We start from the raw sequence: 17,625 nt of genomic DNA on the forward strand, positions 1-17,625 counted from the left end.
ATAACTCGAACTTCAATAAATCGAAAATTTCCGTAACTCGAACTTTTGAATTGACAATAGCGTTTAGAAATCAAATTTCACACAAATTTGCTTCCATAACTCAAACTTCTATAACTCAAAGTCTCTCTAACTCGAAGCTTTTTTGTGGTTTATGGTAATTCGAGTTAGAGAAGTTCCACTGTATGTGTCAATTATCTCAAACAAAAAGCTTCTGTTTTCATTGAATATCGCTTCGACATTATTAATTGCAGCACTTTAGAGCAATTACAATGCAATTAAATGTGAATAAAGTAGATGTAAATTAATTGCCTCCCACTGTTTCAATGAGCACGTGCGAATAAATGCACGAATTCACATCACGCACTGTTAACGGTGCATATGAAATGACGAATACTTTTCTCACACATAATGAATCAAATTAATAATAACTGTATAAATGAACACACACTTATATATTGAACGAGGCTGTGACTAACTCAACATTTAACCGTAAACGAGTACTTGCACATTTCCCATAAATCCTGCGGAATTATTCCATTTAAGTCTTTGAAGTGTGGAGTGAATTAATTATTATCAATTAATTACACAACTTAAGCTCAACTGCATTAACACATACATACATACATACATATAGACAGATGTTTATTTTTAACCGTAATTTAAAGCATATTTTAATTTTAATACCGAGAAATGAAATAATCACCGCAAATGGTCAGTCACACTGTGAGGCGAATGAGCGAGCGCGCAACAACCCTGTGGGGAGATCAATCGTTTGAAGATCGTTTAAAGAAAAATTATAATAAAACGAAAACCAAAATTGTTTAAATAATTACATATGTGATATACATAAATAGATGTAAACATTTTTCTGGCAATTCTTTAATATTGATTGTCCTTCCACTTTTTTTGCTCTTTATTCAATGTTTTATAAAAATTGTTACAGTGTTCGGATTTAGTTCAAATATGTGCCGTTTCGTTCGATAATATGTTTCCATCTAGACGGCACTTCATAATACTCCCCTCGTAGAAGGCCCCCTTCTTATTTGCGAGGAACTCGGACAGCCACTTTTCACAAGTCTCTTTTGAGTTCAACTTTACACCACTAAGGGCGTTCGCCATGGACTGGAACGGGTACGGGAACGAATTCGCTATGTCCAGGCTATATGGTGGATGAGATAAAACCTCCTATCCGAGCTTTCGTAGCTTCTGACGAGTCATCAACGAAGTGTGTGGTCTGGCGTTGTCCTGATGAAACACTATACCCTTCTGGTTGCCCAAGTAGATGGTAGAATTATGCGTCTGGCCATATGGGAACAGCTCATAGTGGATGGATTCCCTTCCAACGCCAGCAAACCCACAAACCATACGACGACCGTTTTCGCTTGTTATTGTCGTATGTGATCCATTTTTCGTCACCATCCGCTTCATAAATTGGTCGAGATTGTTGCGTTTCAGCAGCACACCGCAGGCCGAACATCAAGCTTTTTTGTGTATCCAGCCTTCTGCAGATGGTTTAAAATGGTTAGGTGACCAACTCCCATCTCCTGGGCGATGTCAAGCGATGTCACATGCCATGGTCTAACTGGATGTTTTCCATGATTCGATCGGTATTCGTCGTCACAGGTCTTCCTCTGGCTGGCTTATCCATGGTGTCGTTTTCACCCGCACTAAATCGTCGAAACCATTCGTACGCAGTTCGAAGTGATAGAGTACCATTCCCCAAAACATCATTAATCTCACGGAATGTTTCTCTAGATTTACCTTTAACAAAGGAAACCTTTAAAATAGCGCGAATTTCGGCGTTAGTCAACTCCATTTTTACACGTCTGTAACTGTTGAACGCAATATCCAAACTAATCATGCATATACTGCTTTCTTAAAATATATGAACTTTACATTTAGGTCACCCCTTCTTAATCAAGCCACAATATATAATACATATATCTGTACAATATATGGGTCACTCCTTTTTACAGAGGAATTAATGAATACTTTTACTTAAATGAGAAAACTCGATAAGGTTTTTTTGAAGTGATGTATTTTTAGATTTCATACTACTATAATAAGTGCAAAATTTATAATACTTCTCCTAATAGGCTTTTCACACAGCAGTTAATTGATCAATTAACCGGCCTCTGGTCAATTAAAGCACTGATTTTGATCGATTTACCATGCAAAAAAAATATATTATTTTTTTACATTAATTCTTAATTGAATACAAATCGAATTGAAATTGGAATGCAACTCTTCGGGTTGTTGTCTACACTCTTAAGTTTATTGTTATTGATAAAATAGCAATCAGCTGATGAAACTTACCAATTTCTTATGAGCTTCACCAATAAAATGTATAACAGCGGATCGTTAATCGAGTAGCCGGGTGTGCGAAAGGCAAAAACTGGTTTCTCTATTATAAAAAAGTGTATCAAATTTTTTTGGCTGTTTGAAAAGGCTGTAAGATAACAAAATTTGTTTTAAAATGTTTTAACTTAGCAAAGCCCTCAAAAGGTTTTATTAGTCTTTAACTCACGAATCTTGTCATTCGTTTTCTCATTCATCGCAACGATATTTTCAATATTTTTGGATGAAGTTTATTACTACAGCAACAACAATCCCGAAAGTATATGTTAACATCGGCATAGGAATGGATCCTAATGTGTTCTAGGTTTTCCCCTTAACAGGCTCGCCATTGCGAGAAAATGTTTGAAATGATGATTAGCTTTTGAGAATACTTATCCCGGACTATAATCGTACCGAGGTACTAGAGAGAAAATATTACCTCGGCGTACTATATACATATATATTTTCGCTTGAAAGTGAGACTAGACTTAAATTTAGCTTGTTAAAACGCATTGAACAAATATAGAATATTGGAAATGTAGATTTGTACACTTTAATTTTCTCTACAGGGCTGCTTCGTAATTAGTTGGACGCGCGGGCGTATGGGTGATTTTTCATATGCAAATTGAATCATTAATTTATGCGCGTTCAGCGTTCAGCGCGCAAGCTGATGAGCACAGCGGAAGCAACAATTAGCGCGAATTTTACACTGTCATTTATCGTGTGTTTTAATTCACTTTTAAATATAGTATTTCTGCATTCATTAAATATTATACATATTTGCCTTCGCTCGTTTCCTCGTAGCGGCGCAGTGTTTGTGTGTGTTTTTCGCAATACTTTGGGAAGTAAGTGAGCTTTACGAACGATCACCTTTCGTTTATTTACGGAAATATGAATAATGGAATATTAGTAAGGAAGAATAAGAAAAAGACACAGCAATTCATCAACTAATCAGAGATTTGTTTTGTACTTTGTATTTGGTTTGTTTTGTTTTCAGTTTTGCATGATACATAACGGTAATTAATCATAATTAGGATTGAATTTCTCGCGTTTCGAGCAGAGGCCTGGATAATTCGGATTGGGGCCGGTTTCACATTCTGACGCCGGTTCGCCCACGCGATAAACAGGCGTTTCCAACGCATACTTGCTGGCATAATTGCAGGCCGTGTTGTAGATGTAGAGGAACGGATAGTCGGGATGTGTGTACCTCGACATCGCGCAACCGACATGCGTATTGCGATCGATCATCATTTCCGCAAAGTGACCATACTTCTCACTGCAAGCAAATTTCATCTCTATTATACAAAAACAACTTTAAATTGTTAATTTTTTACTCACAAATTCGATGAGACGCGGAAGGACCTGATGTAACTGCTATCGATGAGCGGATATTCGCCGAACCACAAACCCATCGACATCGCTATTATATCGCTTACATTGGCATCGAGATCGCGTCGCCGATCGACACCAGAGAGATTTTGTCCCACACTCTTAAAACGGTAGGAATTGTTGCATTCATCGTGCTCCACATAGCACATTTTTATATTCAATGAGGCGAGATAGGCCAGCTCTTCATCCCACACCATGGTCGCCATGCGTGCGGCTGGATAATAACCGGGCAGTTGGCCGAGCGCTACGAAATTGCGTCGTGTATTGTGTTCATGCAATATGTGCTCGCGATGTGGCCGCAGATCATACATTATAGCATCCTCGGGGCAATTGTCACCAAAGCGCTGGAATGAAAGCAATTAAGGAAAATTTAGAAAATGTGGACTTCACTGCTATTTCAAAACAATATTATAATCAAGAAGCATATATTACTCAAGAAGTTCGAGTTATGGAGAACTTCGAGTTATAGCAGTTCGAGTTATGGAAGTTCAACTGTGTTTACTATACAATGACCTACGACGGTTTTGATTTGTTGAAAATTTGTCAATTTGGCATTAAAAAACGACAATTTTTTCAGAACTACGCCATTTTGTTAATTTTTGATATTAGTCAAAAATGTTAGGTCATTATTGTATAGGAAATACCTTCAACTTTAATAACCCCTCTGTATTTTTTTTTTGTTTCAGCACTCATTCGGCCGGAATGTCAGCAGTTGGGGACTTTTTTTTTGGCACCTCCCAAGACTGCATATAACTCCGTTATTTTCCAACATTTTTTGTAAAAAAAATCTTAAAATATAGCTGAAAATATACCTTATTATGTCCAAAAAACTTCGAAACCTTCGATCGAGTACTTTCTTTAAAAAAAATTCACGAAAATCGCTTAATTTTTCATGGCTTACACTGGTATACACTGGTATAGCTCCTTAAAAGACTTTACACTATCTTCCTCGATGATCCAATTGACAGTTGGAACATTAGTCCTTTGTGATACCCAAATACCTAAGTATGGACCAGGAGGCCCTCATGTATAGACGAAGTGTGTTCTGACTGTAGGAATTCGTATTGAAAGAACCACAAAGTGTGGATTAGGACGTCTCTTGCTGTCTTTGTTAGTAAAAAAAATAACCACCTTTTTTGTTGAGATTCATTATACAGTCCGACAGAAATTGTCAAAGCTTTAGCTCAATACCTTCCGAAACCTAGGTTTACCTAACTATTCTTGGATTTTTAACATCATACAATTTCAGGAAACTTTTTACTGTTCGCTTGTCAAAAACTTGGTTCAGTGTTTATAAACCGATCGAAAATAATAAATTTTGGATGCCTGAAGGAACTTATACTGTAGGTCCAAATAAAATTATAAAAAAGGATTTTGTGTGGTCGAAAATACGTATACCTCAAATTTTGATTACTTCCTGATTAAAAATAATTTAGTTTTTAATTAATTTTGGTTTTGATAATATCTAAATTACTTGTACTTACACCATTGTGATTACACGCAACATGCCATTTGCCATTCGGGCAAAGCGCCTGATCACACCAGTCCAATTTCTTCTGTCCGTAGGAAGCAACCGATGAGATCGCCAGGAGTGTTAAGCCAATGTAGAGCAAGCAGCCGCAATTTATGGATTTCGAAAACATTACGGAAAATGTGGATGAAAATGCGAGTGTAATACTGAAGATTATGGCCGGTGACTTAATAATTGAAATTCGAGTGCGGCATTGACATTTATACTCAAATAAGTAAATGTTAACGTAAAGTACGAATGCATTTGGACCGTTAATGACATTTATGGCTTGCAGCTGTCAGTTTTGGATTTTGGTTTATCATTTTTTTAAATATATTTTTTGTAACTTTCTTACAGAAATCTGCCAGTTGTTGTTGGTACTGCGTCATGACAAATGCATTCGCAAGCGAAAAGCAAAAAATTCTTTTCTGAAACTGTAAGCAATCGCTTGGCTTAGCAACAGTGAAACCACTCACACATTTCATTTGCAATTCTCCTTCGTTCTCATTCGGTTTATGGCAGGTGAGTGCGTTTTTTGCTCAAAATTATACGCATTAAAATAATCGTTAAAATTTTTTTGGAAACTTTTTTGTGATTTTTATTTTTTTGCATTATGAGTATCCGAAAAAAGACCTTTAGCACTGTTTAAAGATTTTTTTTGGCTTCTTCATCGCATTCAAATTTTATTTATTTGACATTGTTACCCTTTAAAAACGCTTTTTTATTGGTATATGCATTGTTATTGCTCTTTTTTGTTGTAAATCAAACTTTTTTCTTATTTCTTCACAAGCGCAATCAGTCAACTCGATAAACGTGACAGCATTTCCTCAATATAAGTGTGTGACCGTTAATTGAACGCTCTTGACCAGGTTAACAAAATTAGCGCATCAGTTATTAATCGCCTTATGGTAGTTGTATATACTTATACACTGTGAAAAACGGAGAAATACTTTGTTCCTGGAATATTACACATTTCGAAAGATCAAAGATGAAAGAAATAGAGGCGAAGTTAGAGGTCAGAAGACAGGGGTCGATTGGGGTTCCGGTGACTAGATTAGGTTTAATTAGTATTAAACGAGCTCTTGAGTAAATCATAATTATTTCTCTGGATGAGTAAAGGCGAGATCCAAAGTATTTAATTCTTAATCTCGCTACAGCAAGACAGACAACTTCATCTTTTACAAAAAACACGCTTTTGTACCATTGGGATGTAGAGCGGGTCGCCTCCTTGTGGTGCATCCTGGGTAACGTTAAATGACCTGCGGCCTCCACGGCCTTTTTAAAGCTCCTCACGGACTATGACCCTGGAACGACACGAACTACGATTTTGAAATTTCTGATTGGATTTGGTTGTTACCTGGGCTGGTGGTCGTGGTATTCCGTCACCTGAGTATGTAGGTGTGACACTCTAAAGAAATGGCTGGTGGGTTAATGCCGACTTTTAAAACGGACAGTGGTCCAGGGAGGTTCACTGCCGGCGGCGACGGAACCATCTGCCGCGAAAGGCGATGAAAAGGCAAAACCTTCGCAGGTGAGGATACCTTCTCAGCACGATCATTGGTGTACTTACTGGACATTGTCCAATGGGTACCCATGCGGTGAGACTTGCGATTGTGGCAGATGCAAGTTGCCAAAGCTGTATGGAGGAAGGCGAGGTGGAATCATCTAAGCATTTCTTTCTTCATTGTCCAGCTTTTGCCAGACTGAGGTTGAAACACCTCGGAAGGCCCTTTTTCGACGATCCTAGCGAATTGGCTAGAATCGATATTAGCCGTCCAATTCCAAACGTTTTGCTGAATCTTAAAGGTCTTTTATCCACAGGGAGTTTTATTGGTAGCACAATGGACAGCGCCAGGATGTCTAAGTGCGATCTTCTGTTTTTTTTTTCTTTTGCAGAGATCTGCCTACAAACCTAACCTAACCATTTAGACTAAAGACCATAAATGGAGAGGCTAGCTAAACGTACGAACTTCACCAGACTTTTTGAGATTAATCCTGAATGCTAAAGACCTTGCGACCATGAAGCTCTATCATCCAACATCAAACCTGATAAGAACAACAGCATTTCCATCCGCTCGCCGGTAATAATGGAACAATAAGGTCCTTTCTTTTGGGATTTATTTGATTTGTTGATCCTGTTTCGATCAGGCAGTAGGGTTTATCGCGAAATAGTCCATGCAATTTAAATTTAGTAATCTTCCTATCTAATCTTCTCCCTGAATCTGGGTTTTCCATCACAGGCGAACTTCGAGCGCAAAGAAGAAACCATCAAAAATATACTCTGCAATGAAGTAATTTAAGTAATCCAAAATAGAATCGAAGTTCCTTAGTATTTCAGAGTGGACAAACCTGAAGTCTCCATCATTTTCTCTTTCTAATAACAAATATAATCGTTTTTCTGTGGTTTTCGGGAGATCCCCAAAACTATAGCATTTTTCTGGGGTAAACGTGTCCATACGATATCTCCAAGCTTCTTGCGGTTTTTGATAAAGATTCCTAGTTAGGTGTGGAATTCCTGGACTGGTGATGAATTTCATGGGAAGCCCCATACAAAAACGACCAGTAACAGATACTTATTTACTACATAAAAACCAGTTTCGTGTATACTAATCTTTAATTGGCTTAATAAAAATCCAAATTGTATACATACAGAATTCGGTCATAATTTTGCACCAAAATTCAGAATAATTATTTATTATTCGCGGTTTAAATAAATAATTTTTATTGCTTACTGTGTGACAATACGATATAACTGGGTTGATGCACTAAGCGCGCTTTAATCCCCTTCGCTTTGTAGCTTTTAATTATTGTTATAATTTTTTGCTTTATAATCTATTCGACTCATTAGCAATTAGATGAGGATTTATTGAGACCTGCATGTATATTTAATTATCAAAGTAGACGTACGAGAACAAAAACAAAATATGTAAATAAGTTAACATTTATTGAGAGTACATAAAGACGTTCTAAAATACTTGAAAATTACAAGCAATTTAATTAAATATTATTTATTGAAAGCGCGGGTACAATGTCTGATTAATATTAACAGTATACATTGAAAGTACGAGGATAGTTTGATAAGTCAGTGATTATTTGTATCAGCGAAATTTTTTCGACGATTTAAATATCCATGTTGATAACTCTCTTGAACGCTTTTAAACATAGTTAGACAATATTTTGCCGAACTTCTCTCCCTATTTGTTATCGATCTCTTGATTTCTTCGCGTAAATCAACACGAACATTCTACGAACAATTCTCTTCTTCTTCTTGGCTGGGGTAGACTCCGCTTACGCGGTTATAGCCGAGTCTACAACAGCGCGCCACGCATCTCTCCTTTTGGCAGTTTGGCGCCAATTGGTAATACCAAGTGAAGACAGATCCTTCTCCACCTGGTCCTTCCATCGGAGTGGAGGCCTCCCTCTTCCTCGACTTCCACCAGCGGGTACTGCAACGTAAACTTTCAGAGCTGGGGCACTTTCGTCCATTCGAACAACATGACCCAGCCAGCGTAGCCGCTGTCTTTTTATTCGCTGGACTATGTCTATGTCGTCGAACAACACATACAGCTCATCACTCCATCTTCTGCGGTATTCGCCGTTGCCAATGTTTAAGGTACCATAAATCTTCCGCAAAACCTTTCTCTCGAAAACTCCTAGTGCCGTCTCATCGGATGTTGATACTGTCCACGCTTTCTGCACCATAAAGTAGGACGGGAATGATGAGGGACTTGTAGAGAACAATTGTACGAACATTAAATATCATTGAGTAGTTAACCACTCAAAAAGATACATTCGGATGGCTGACCCTAACCCACGTATGGTTAGAATCTTTAGATGATCCTCGAGATGGGGATCCGACCCCTCCTGTGAATACAGAATTACTTTGGATAGATATAAGATTCAGCTTTGATCTCTCAAAGCTCAAAGGTTCAAACAACCTCGACAACTGGCATACGATTAAATGTTTACCCTTGGCAACTGGCAATATTTACCATTGCCCCTTTGAAATGCTATAAATGAGTTCGATATAAAATTTGTAGAGTTCATCGATCTATTCGTGGCTAACATAAGACTATGGGGACTTTGTTGACTATTGGAATTTCTATTGTAGCACTTCATCCGTGTTACATGTCGAATGCTTCGAATATCCACTGACTCATCATACTCTCCACGCAAAAACAACAACAGCAAAAACGTGAACCCTCTACCACCAAATACCCAAATCACTGAATAATTCCTCTGATGTCGGCAACTCATAATTCTCATTCACCCACTCTGAGTTTTCCCCCGACTTATTCTGTTGATTACCATATTCCTTTTTAAAGCCAACTTTACGCAAATCATCCTCATCTTCTTCTTCATCATCCTCTACCGCCTCCAAAGTGCTACGTTTTACCATACGGCTTTTAGTTAAACCGTGTTCACTGGGCAGCACTTCGAGTAGCTCACTAAGTCCACTTATATCAACTTCTTTTGGCTGAGCGCGTTCAGCTACCGCAGCTTTCGGAGTTTCTTCGGCAGTCGCCTCTTCCGCTGCAGCAATACGTTGTATGCGTTCCAATATGGAGAGTATGTGACGTCTAAAGCGATTATAATCGAAATTTTCATGCGTCACATTGGTTTCGATAGCATTTATGCCCTCACTATTCTTCACACGATTTAAGGGACCATAATGATAGAGCATATCGATGCCGGGCGACATTGATTCCTCCCAACTCTTGAAAAGGAAAATAATACGTAATAAGTGGAGAAGGTTTGTGAAGTTATGATATGATGTATCTATATTAATTTACCAGCTCTGTCCAATCCTCAATCGGCGTACAAAGTACTGAACAAATAACATTCACTAATTTCTCTTCCATGCGTAGAGCACCAATAAGTGAAGTGGCCACAGAAATGGCGCAAGTGAGATCACAACGTTGTCTGGAAAGAAAAGAAAAATGTTAGTAAAATAGGGTTCCATAGAGAGGACTCTCTTATAAGACACTTGTTCTACTCACATCTTTTCCAACTTTCTTATTTCCATTAGCTTATCACCTTCCGCAATCAGATGATCGTAGTTCTCTTCTATTTGCATCACCAAAGTTTCCTTGGACTCATCCTCAGGCTGATCTTGCAGCTTACGTTGCAGAGTCTTAAATTGTTGCAACAGTTTATCAAGTTCCAGCTGAAATTACGAAAAGTTCAGATTATGAGGAGATCCGAGAAAGAAGATTCAATACTTTATTTGGGAATTACCGTTTGTGTGTGTATATTCTCTTGGGTGTCACGATGCAGATCAATTTTACTTAAAATTGCGTGAATGGGCAACACTGGATTGGCCATCAATGTTTTCACTTTAGAATTAATCGCATTTTTGACACGTTTTCCTTTCGATGCAAACGAGTCTTGGGTATGCTCCAAAGCTACATGCATTATGCGTTCCAATATCATTGGAAATGTTTCCAAACTATCTGATTGTATTCTGCAAAATAATGTGGTTTAGCGAGTAATAGATTAGTAGACTTAAAATTTCAATTAGAAAATTTACCTTATACGATTTGAGTTCTTCGCTAGAACAATGGTCACAATCTCTTCAGATTTCTCATCGCCTGGACAGAGCATAAGAAGTCCCAGCGCATGCGATTCGCTTTCCGAAGTTACGAACTCCGGAAAGAATGTGGATAATTTGGGTGTCAATGACTTCGACATAATATTATAGGTTAGTTTTATGCTAGCAGACTTCTGCGGCTGGCGCGTCTTGTAGAACATGCTGAGTGGTAAATAGGCGGACTGTTGTAAGACGCGTGGTATGCCCTACGGCGAAAAGAGTAAAAATATTAAATTCTATATTTTAATACAATTACTACCGTTACTTACTTTAACACTTATGAAAGATACAACGACATCTACGCGCGCCGTATGCAAATGCAACAAATCGTCCACATAGAAATCCAACTCCAGTGTCTCCACTTGCCCCGCCGTCATGTCAACATACGTGAGCGTATCCTGACTACAACGCACTCCCTCAGCTGTGTTGAAAACGACCTGTAACTCCGCCAACTCGATCTTGCACCTCAACTTCAGCATGCCCGTACAGGCGGGCAGCTCCTTGACCGCAACATGTGCGGGTACATCTAAGAGCAGCATATCCGCTTCCTCACTAGTCTCAGTGTTGATAGTGAATTGTACGCGTACATCTTCCGCCGCACGTTTGTCGATATCTTCCAGGTCTGTCACATCCACCGCCGCTTTGATTTCTTCCTCCAATTGTTGCAACTCTTTGTGTGCCTCCGTAAAGCTTAGATCTTCCATATTGACCGATGGTACTTTGAAGACAAATGGTTCGGAGCCAAGGTAACCAATACGCAATTGTCCAGTGGAACCGAGCGCTACGATACCACCAGGTAAACCATTCAAATTAGCGCGTTGTATTGCTACCGGCGGGTCATCTTTATACTGAGCAGCCCAAATGATATTGGCGCCCTCGTAAATGAAGAGTTTTCCCGTATCGGAAGCGATTGCGGTGATTAAGCGTGCGCCGGGCTCTGAAAGGTTGTAGATCAGTCTTAAAAGTCCTTGAAAATTTGAAAGAAATTTTAAATGGAAAAATGTATTACCCCAGTAATAGCCGACCACAAACGAATAAAAGCATCTTGGGGTATAGTCCAGTTTCAGTATGAAGTCCACCAAACCATCATCAGTCAGACAAATAAAATTGCGCTCGCCCAATATCATAATCGAAGCGGAATTGCTTGAAAATTAAATTATTTAAATTGACTCAATTGTTTTCTAAAATATGAGGAATCATTAGAATAACTTACGACTTCGCCTGTACCACACATATATCCACAATACCTTCACCAATACACACTGACCAAGACGGCTTGAACTCAGAGCGATTGAGCGAGGAGTGGGAAAGATCTTGATAGCTGTGGAATACGATTTTAGAAGAAAGATTATGAACAAATATACTTAAATCAATTATACACTTAAACCTACGTAAAGCACTCCAAATTCCAACCCGCTGTGAAACGGAAGAAACTATCGGTGCGCTCACAATAGACCACCGGCACAGGCAGCGCACGATTACCGGGTAATTGACACTCATACAAAATGCCATCCTGTTCGTGAAAGGTCAGCGTGCCATCCAAGTGAGTAATACAGAAGAACTCACGTCCCTTGACACGCCCAAATGAGCCCTTCGTCAAAGCCAAAGCGCCACGTTTCAACTTATAGTCAGCTAAGGATTGCAGACGCAATTGAGCGCCATGCTCAGCAACGCCACCAATGGAGTTCAGCTTGTAGATGACCACCGAACGTGGATGCAGTACAGCGAGTTGATTATGCTTCTCATCAGCCATTTGACCACTGAAGAGACAAGTGAGCGCATTAAACTGTAGAATTTCAAGCAACTTTTCAACTCAAACCAACTCACCCACTGAAACGTCCCGCATATATGCCCAGTATGGGCTGCTTCAGATTCACTTCCAACAACAAATCGGTTGGTCGAAATGCATTGCCATCTTCTATGTGTCGATTTTGTTCTAGACGCGGATTGAAAATACTCAAATTTCCACTATGCGATCCAACTAACACATAATCCTTCTCATGCTCATCGAGTCCTAAGCGCGCGCACAGCAAGCTGGCCACATCGTAGTTCTCCTCCAGGTCGGAGCACTGTGTGTGCCACCAGTTGCAAACGTTGAAGAGCGACATGACGTACAATGGCTTTGCATAACGCGTTGTGAACTGACACAGCTGTCCGTGTTGAATTGTGGAACAAGTGAAAATTGTACAGCTATTCGTTGCAATTGTTGATTTGTTTTCCACGTCGAAGGTGTGTTGCTATGGCGAACTGACGTCAGCTGTTGGGGTTAAGAGCAGCTACCGGCTTTTTAAATAGGGTGGTTTATTGGATAAAAAATAAATATTCACTTAGTTAAAGTTAATAAAGCTTTTCTACCAGTCCCGACTTTGCCATAATCTAACCATGAAATTCTCTCTTCTAGTCGAACTTGAAGGAACGTATTTACGTTTTCACGGATTCTTTTCACATAGTCTTCTCTCACTGTGATATTTTAAGCGTGTAATCATTTGTTGCCATCAAACAACTGACATTTGTCAGGCTACATAGCGTTTAATGTGGTAGTCTTTATTATCTACTCATAATTGTCCGTTATAGCTACCAAAAGACTTCCATGAAAGACTGCAAACACTACCATAGGCATATTCAGTTCATTACAGGAAATTTTTAAATTTTGATATTCCGTAAGATCACTTTTTTATGGGCTTGTATTTAATGATCCAGTTTCGTCTGTTGTTACGGCAGAAAACATTCTCCAATCAAAATTTCTTGATAGATTGGATTATCGGCGTCCGTTCGGGTCTTATGGACACCACTGTTATGGGGTGTATAATTATTTACTTCAATAACAGAGGGATTATCCATATCCATCCAACTCCTTAACAGTTAGACGTCTTTCAAAACTATTAACAAAGCAGTGATCATCATACTACTTTGAGGAACACAATAAAGTTTAGACGACCAGAACTACAAAGACAGACTTCAATATCATACAGGTTTCACCCGACGTCGTGTTATTGTTGTTGTAGCGGCATAAATTATTCCACAAATAATTTAAGGAAATGCTGCCAAATTGAGTCCTCGGTCGAGATGCCATCTCACGTCTCCGACTCCAATTCTTCATGATCAAATGTAATCACTCTCTTTTAAAAAACACAAATCCCTCTAATGACTAGTGATGAGCGATATTTCACTACCGGTGATTTTTTCACTGTGATTGAAAAATCAAATATAGCAACTGTGATCAATTTTTGTAAATATCAGTGATTTACAATCGCAATTGCAGTTCAGTAATTTGAGTTCGATCACAGTAGCTATAGAAAAGTTCAGTGTTTTTGTTCGATCACAGTACATAGTTCAGTGTTTCTAATTCGATCACTGTAGCACTAGCAGTTCGAAAGCAATCACTGTTCGGTGATCACAGTAGAAATTTTAGTTGTGATTTTGATAATTTTGGATACGGTGATTACAAAAGCAGGTAAATTTTGGATATTGTAAAAATTAATAATAAAAATGTAAATGTAAAACATTAAAAAAAAAAATGTGGAGTATAAATTCTCATAAATTCGTTTTTTTTTTGTTTTGATCGCAATAGCAATATAAAATCACAGTGATTCAAAAATAGCAATATCGCTCATCACTACTAATGACGGAACACTCTTTTCGGATGTCACCTCCATCTGTTTAAGAAAAGAACTGTTGCTTGCCATAAATAGGTCCCACGGTCAACTGGACGTAGAGCTTCAAAAGTAACTAAAGAATCCGTTAACGTGCTTGATATAATGGGAGAGTTTTAAATCTAGTGAAGCAAGTTAAGTAGAAATATTTCCCGGATTGAGCTCTAAATCTTGACCACCCCATACCTTGATTTCAGGTCATGTGCTTCATGAATACAAAAATGTGTTTCTAAACAACAACAATCGGCCCTATTCCCATTGTCGTGTCCAAGTTGTTATCGTTATTATAGTCGTATTTACTCTACACAACGGCACTGTACTTGTTGCACTTCCGTTTGTCTGCCCAACAATTCTAATCTTTCATTTTCATTTGATTTCGTTTAGAATTGAGGACATGTTGGAGCGATGGAGTGTATACACTTTCCACGGTAGGTCCAGCTGAATATCGAACTGCATCAAATTCGCAATAGTTTTCTCTTAAGGAGACAGTGGTATCCAACCGTCAGGTTTATGTTTTTGGAAATATCCCTCTAAAGATATCGAAATTTAAAGGTTTTATCACTTCTCTAAAATCTTTGCAATATCCATGATTTTTCAAAATTTTAGAAATAAAAATTTCAAACGGTTTCTGATTCCTAGTTTTAATATTCACTTCAAATATTCCTTAAAATAACTGCAGTAGCTTCTATCTCACGACAAAGGAAGACGGTTCCTATTACTATGTTCGAACCGACATTGAAAATATGTTTTCATAGAAATAATGGGGTTTCCTTCTAAAACTTGTGTTTTCATCCATGCAAAATTTGTCAAACGAAATCGCAGTTTCCGCTGAAAACCACCTGGAAACTTACATTAGGTTAATATTTGTTTACATTTTCAAAAGAAAAAACAAAAGTACAAAAAAAGAAATTCGTGTGATGAGAGGGAGGAAACGCCCCTAACTGAATTGTGGAAAAATAAGGTGTGTGCTCTACGCGGTCCCAGAAAAAATAGCCATTAAACGTTGTTTGTTCAACTCTTCTATCTTTTTTGGAAGGCCAATATGCTGGGTAGTAAAAGACTATCAGTTCTTGAAGAATCATTGGTGCGCAAGATATTTATTTGGCTTTTCAAAGCCAATACCCTTATTATTAAAACTTTCTTGTCGTGATTCTAAAAAACACGATCATTAATATGTAATAATTATAAGCAAATATTAAAGATTCTAAAACTTACCATTCTCGTTCCTCAAAATTTAAACAAACAAATAAATTTGTAAACTGTCAATGAAAACGTATCGCCGTATATTATATGCCGTTACTATACTCATTTCAAAATGGCGAATCCCAACTTATGTTTAATAAATGTCGATAACACCAACAATAATGCCACGTAGACCTTCTTATTTCGTTTTAAAACGATAACGACAATAAGGATAGGGCCCAATATGATCTGCAGGATCAGCAAAATAACAACAATGGCAATTTAACATTGATCACCAACGTTACCAAGGAAAACTATGTTCATAAAACAACAACAACAAAAACTTTCATCTAAATACCGACATTATGTTTAGCAAGACCTTTGCATCAATTTACACGCCCTCTAAAATGTGGAAGCCATCAATTTCGATACAAAATAAAAAAATAAAAACTAATAATAATAAAACTTATTTGAGTTCTTCTATATTTATGTATTTTAATTTAATTAATTTTAAGAATAATTATGTACGGTTACCACATTATTGCATTTGTATTTGATTACATTTGCTTAAAATGTATATTCTATCTTTTTCATATTTCTTTTATTTTTATTTGCCAAAATTTAAAAATATTTGCTTAAAATTATAATTACAAGACGAGTGAAGAGTACAAGAGAGCGATTTAGTTTCGTTCTTTAATTGTAAAAAATATGTATTTATATATATATCTATTTATTAACGGTGAAATATGGAAACATGTGTGTGTGTGTGTGTTAGTGGGTGCGTCAATTTGTGAAGCTTTAACGAGCTAAGTTAAAAAAAAAAAAAAACAAAAAAAAAAAGATTTACCATTTGATTACACATACAACTAATATTTATATTTATATATTTATATGTAGATTATTTATTTATATTTATTTTCTGTTCAATATTTATGCAGTTTTATTAGAAATCGCTAAAACTAAACATAATCTTTACGAATATAATACTCTTGGACATTTTCCATTTTTTTGGGTGCAATTGCAAAGCACAAGTTCACAATCGACAAGGTTTCCAACAATTTTTTGTTTTTGTATTTCATGAATTTTTGTTATTGATTTTGTAATTCTTAATTCTTGTTCTTTCCAACTAATAACAACAACAACAACAACAACGCATTATTACTCCTTCTCACTGCGTATTTGCATGATCTTCTTCTTCACCAGCGTGCGCACCTGTTGCGCCGTCGTTTGTTGTTGTTGCTGCTGCTGTTGGTTGCCACCACCACCACTAGAGGTGGCTATGGTTTGCGTTATAGTCATCACCTCACCTTGCCCTGCACCAGACGAAGCTAAGCTGGTCATAGCTTGTTGTTGTTGCTGCTGTTGTATGCTTTGTTGTTGCACGACTGCCACCAAATTGCCACCGGCCGTCTGCAATCGGACCGGACTTGCATTTTGTCGTTGACCTTGCTGTGCGGCCACTTGTTGTTGTATCAAATGTATTGTTTGTTGTGTCTGCGATTGATTGCCACCGGCCGTGCCCACTTTTATGGTGCCGGCAATGTTTTGTCCACTGGCCACATGCGCGCGCAGATTGCCGGCGGCGAGTGCTGCTTGAGCGGAAGCGGCGGAAACCACCTGAGAGAAAGAGAAAGAGGAAATATGTAATTAAAAAATATTTGAAAATTTTGTGTTAAATATTTTTATTTTTAATAAATAGTAATATATTATTTTTATGTTATAAGGTTGCCACCTGTTTAAAAAATTGTAAGTTTTATTGTTAGTAAATTAATAAAATACTACAAAATGCTTAGAAAACTGAAAACAAAAGAGGTTCGAAAAACTTTAAGTTTAAAAATTATTTTACAAAAGCGTTGCCACCTGTTTACAATTTCAATTTAATTGAATTTATATGCTAAATAAATTCGTATAAAAAGAGTATCAATTCGAACATATTCCAGATTAATTACAATGGAAAATTAAAA

At 37.6% G+C, this 17,625-nt stretch overlaps 3 protein-coding genes across 6 annotated transcripts in view; all 3 read right to left on the reverse strand.

The window, feature by feature from the left end:
- Positions 1-3,269: 3,269 nt before the first annotated feature.
- On the reverse strand, positions 3,270-5,444 carry LOC105218674 (antigen 5 like allergen Cul n 1). Its single transcript, XM_011194404.3, has 3 exons — positions 5,211-5,444; positions 3,676-4,070; positions 3,270-3,613 (listed from the first exon to the last, which is right to left on the reverse strand). The coding sequence occupies exons 1-3, from the start codon at positions 5,367-5,369 to the stop codon at positions 3,358-3,360; spliced, it is 810 nt and encodes a 269-aa protein (XP_011192706.2). The 5' UTR covers positions 5,370-5,444; the 3' UTR covers positions 3,270-3,357.
- A 2,513-nt stretch (positions 5,445-7,957) lies between these two features.
- On the reverse strand, positions 7,958-14,278 carry LOC105218673 (protein PTHB1). The gene is made up of 10 exons (XM_011194402.3): positions 12,654-14,278; positions 12,218-12,586; positions 12,040-12,147; positions 11,836-11,969; positions 11,096-11,763; positions 10,767-11,032; positions 10,475-10,700; positions 10,237-10,403; positions 10,030-10,159; positions 7,958-9,953 (listed from the first exon to the last, which is right to left on the reverse strand). Exons 1-10 carry the CDS (start codon positions 12,932-12,934, stop codon positions 9,441-9,443), a joined length of 2,862 nt encoding a protein of 953 aa, XP_011192704.2. The 5' UTR covers positions 12,935-14,278; the 3' UTR covers positions 7,958-9,440.
- Positions 14,279-16,376: 2,098 nt separating this feature from the next.
- LOC105218677 (helicase domino) overlaps positions 16,377-17,625 on the reverse strand; it is a 40,824-nt gene continuing 39,575 nt past the window's right edge. For all 4 annotated transcript variants that reach the window (XM_054234812.1, XM_054234813.1, XM_054234811.1 and 1 more), the window contains one exon: positions 16,377-17,278. In XM_054234812.1, the coding sequence (XP_054090787.1) occupies positions 16,820-17,278 (459 nt within the window). In that variant the 3' untranslated portion in view covers positions 16,377-16,819. The remainder of the gene's footprint in view (positions 17,279-17,625) is intronic.

Source organism: Zeugodacus cucurbitae, chromosome 6, assembly GCF_028554725.1.
Source record: "Zeugodacus cucurbitae isolate PBARC_wt_2022May chromosome 6, idZeuCucr1.2, whole genome shotgun sequence".
In the NCBI taxonomy this organism is placed as follows: Eukaryota; Metazoa; Arthropoda; class Insecta; order Diptera; family Tephritidae; genus Zeugodacus; species Zeugodacus cucurbitae.

Coding starts and splice junctions, on each gene's coding strand:
- LOC105218674 (XM_011194404.3), bottom strand. CDS start 5,369: ATGTTTTCGAAATCCATAAATTGCGGCTGCTTGCTCTACATTGGCTTA. Junction 4,071..5,210: donor TTGCGTGTAATCACAATGGT/GTAAGTACAAGT, acceptor CTTTCATTCCAG/CGCTTTGGTGACAATTGCCC. Junction 3,614..3,675: donor TTCCGCGTCTCATCGAATTT/GTGAGTAAAAAA, acceptor ATTTGCTTGCAG/TGAGAAGTATGGTCACTTTG.
- LOC105218673 (XM_011194402.3), bottom strand. CDS start 12,934: ATGTCGCTCTTCAACGTTTGCAACTGGTGGCACACACAGTGCTCCGAC. Junction 12,148..12,217: donor TGGAATTTGGAGTGCTTTAC/GTAGGTTTAAGT, acceptor CGTATTCCACAG/CTATCAAGATCTTTCCCACT. Junction 11,764..11,835: donor TGTGGTCGGCTATTACTGGG/GTAATACATTTT, acceptor ACAACCTTTCAG/AGCCCGGCGCACGCTTAATC.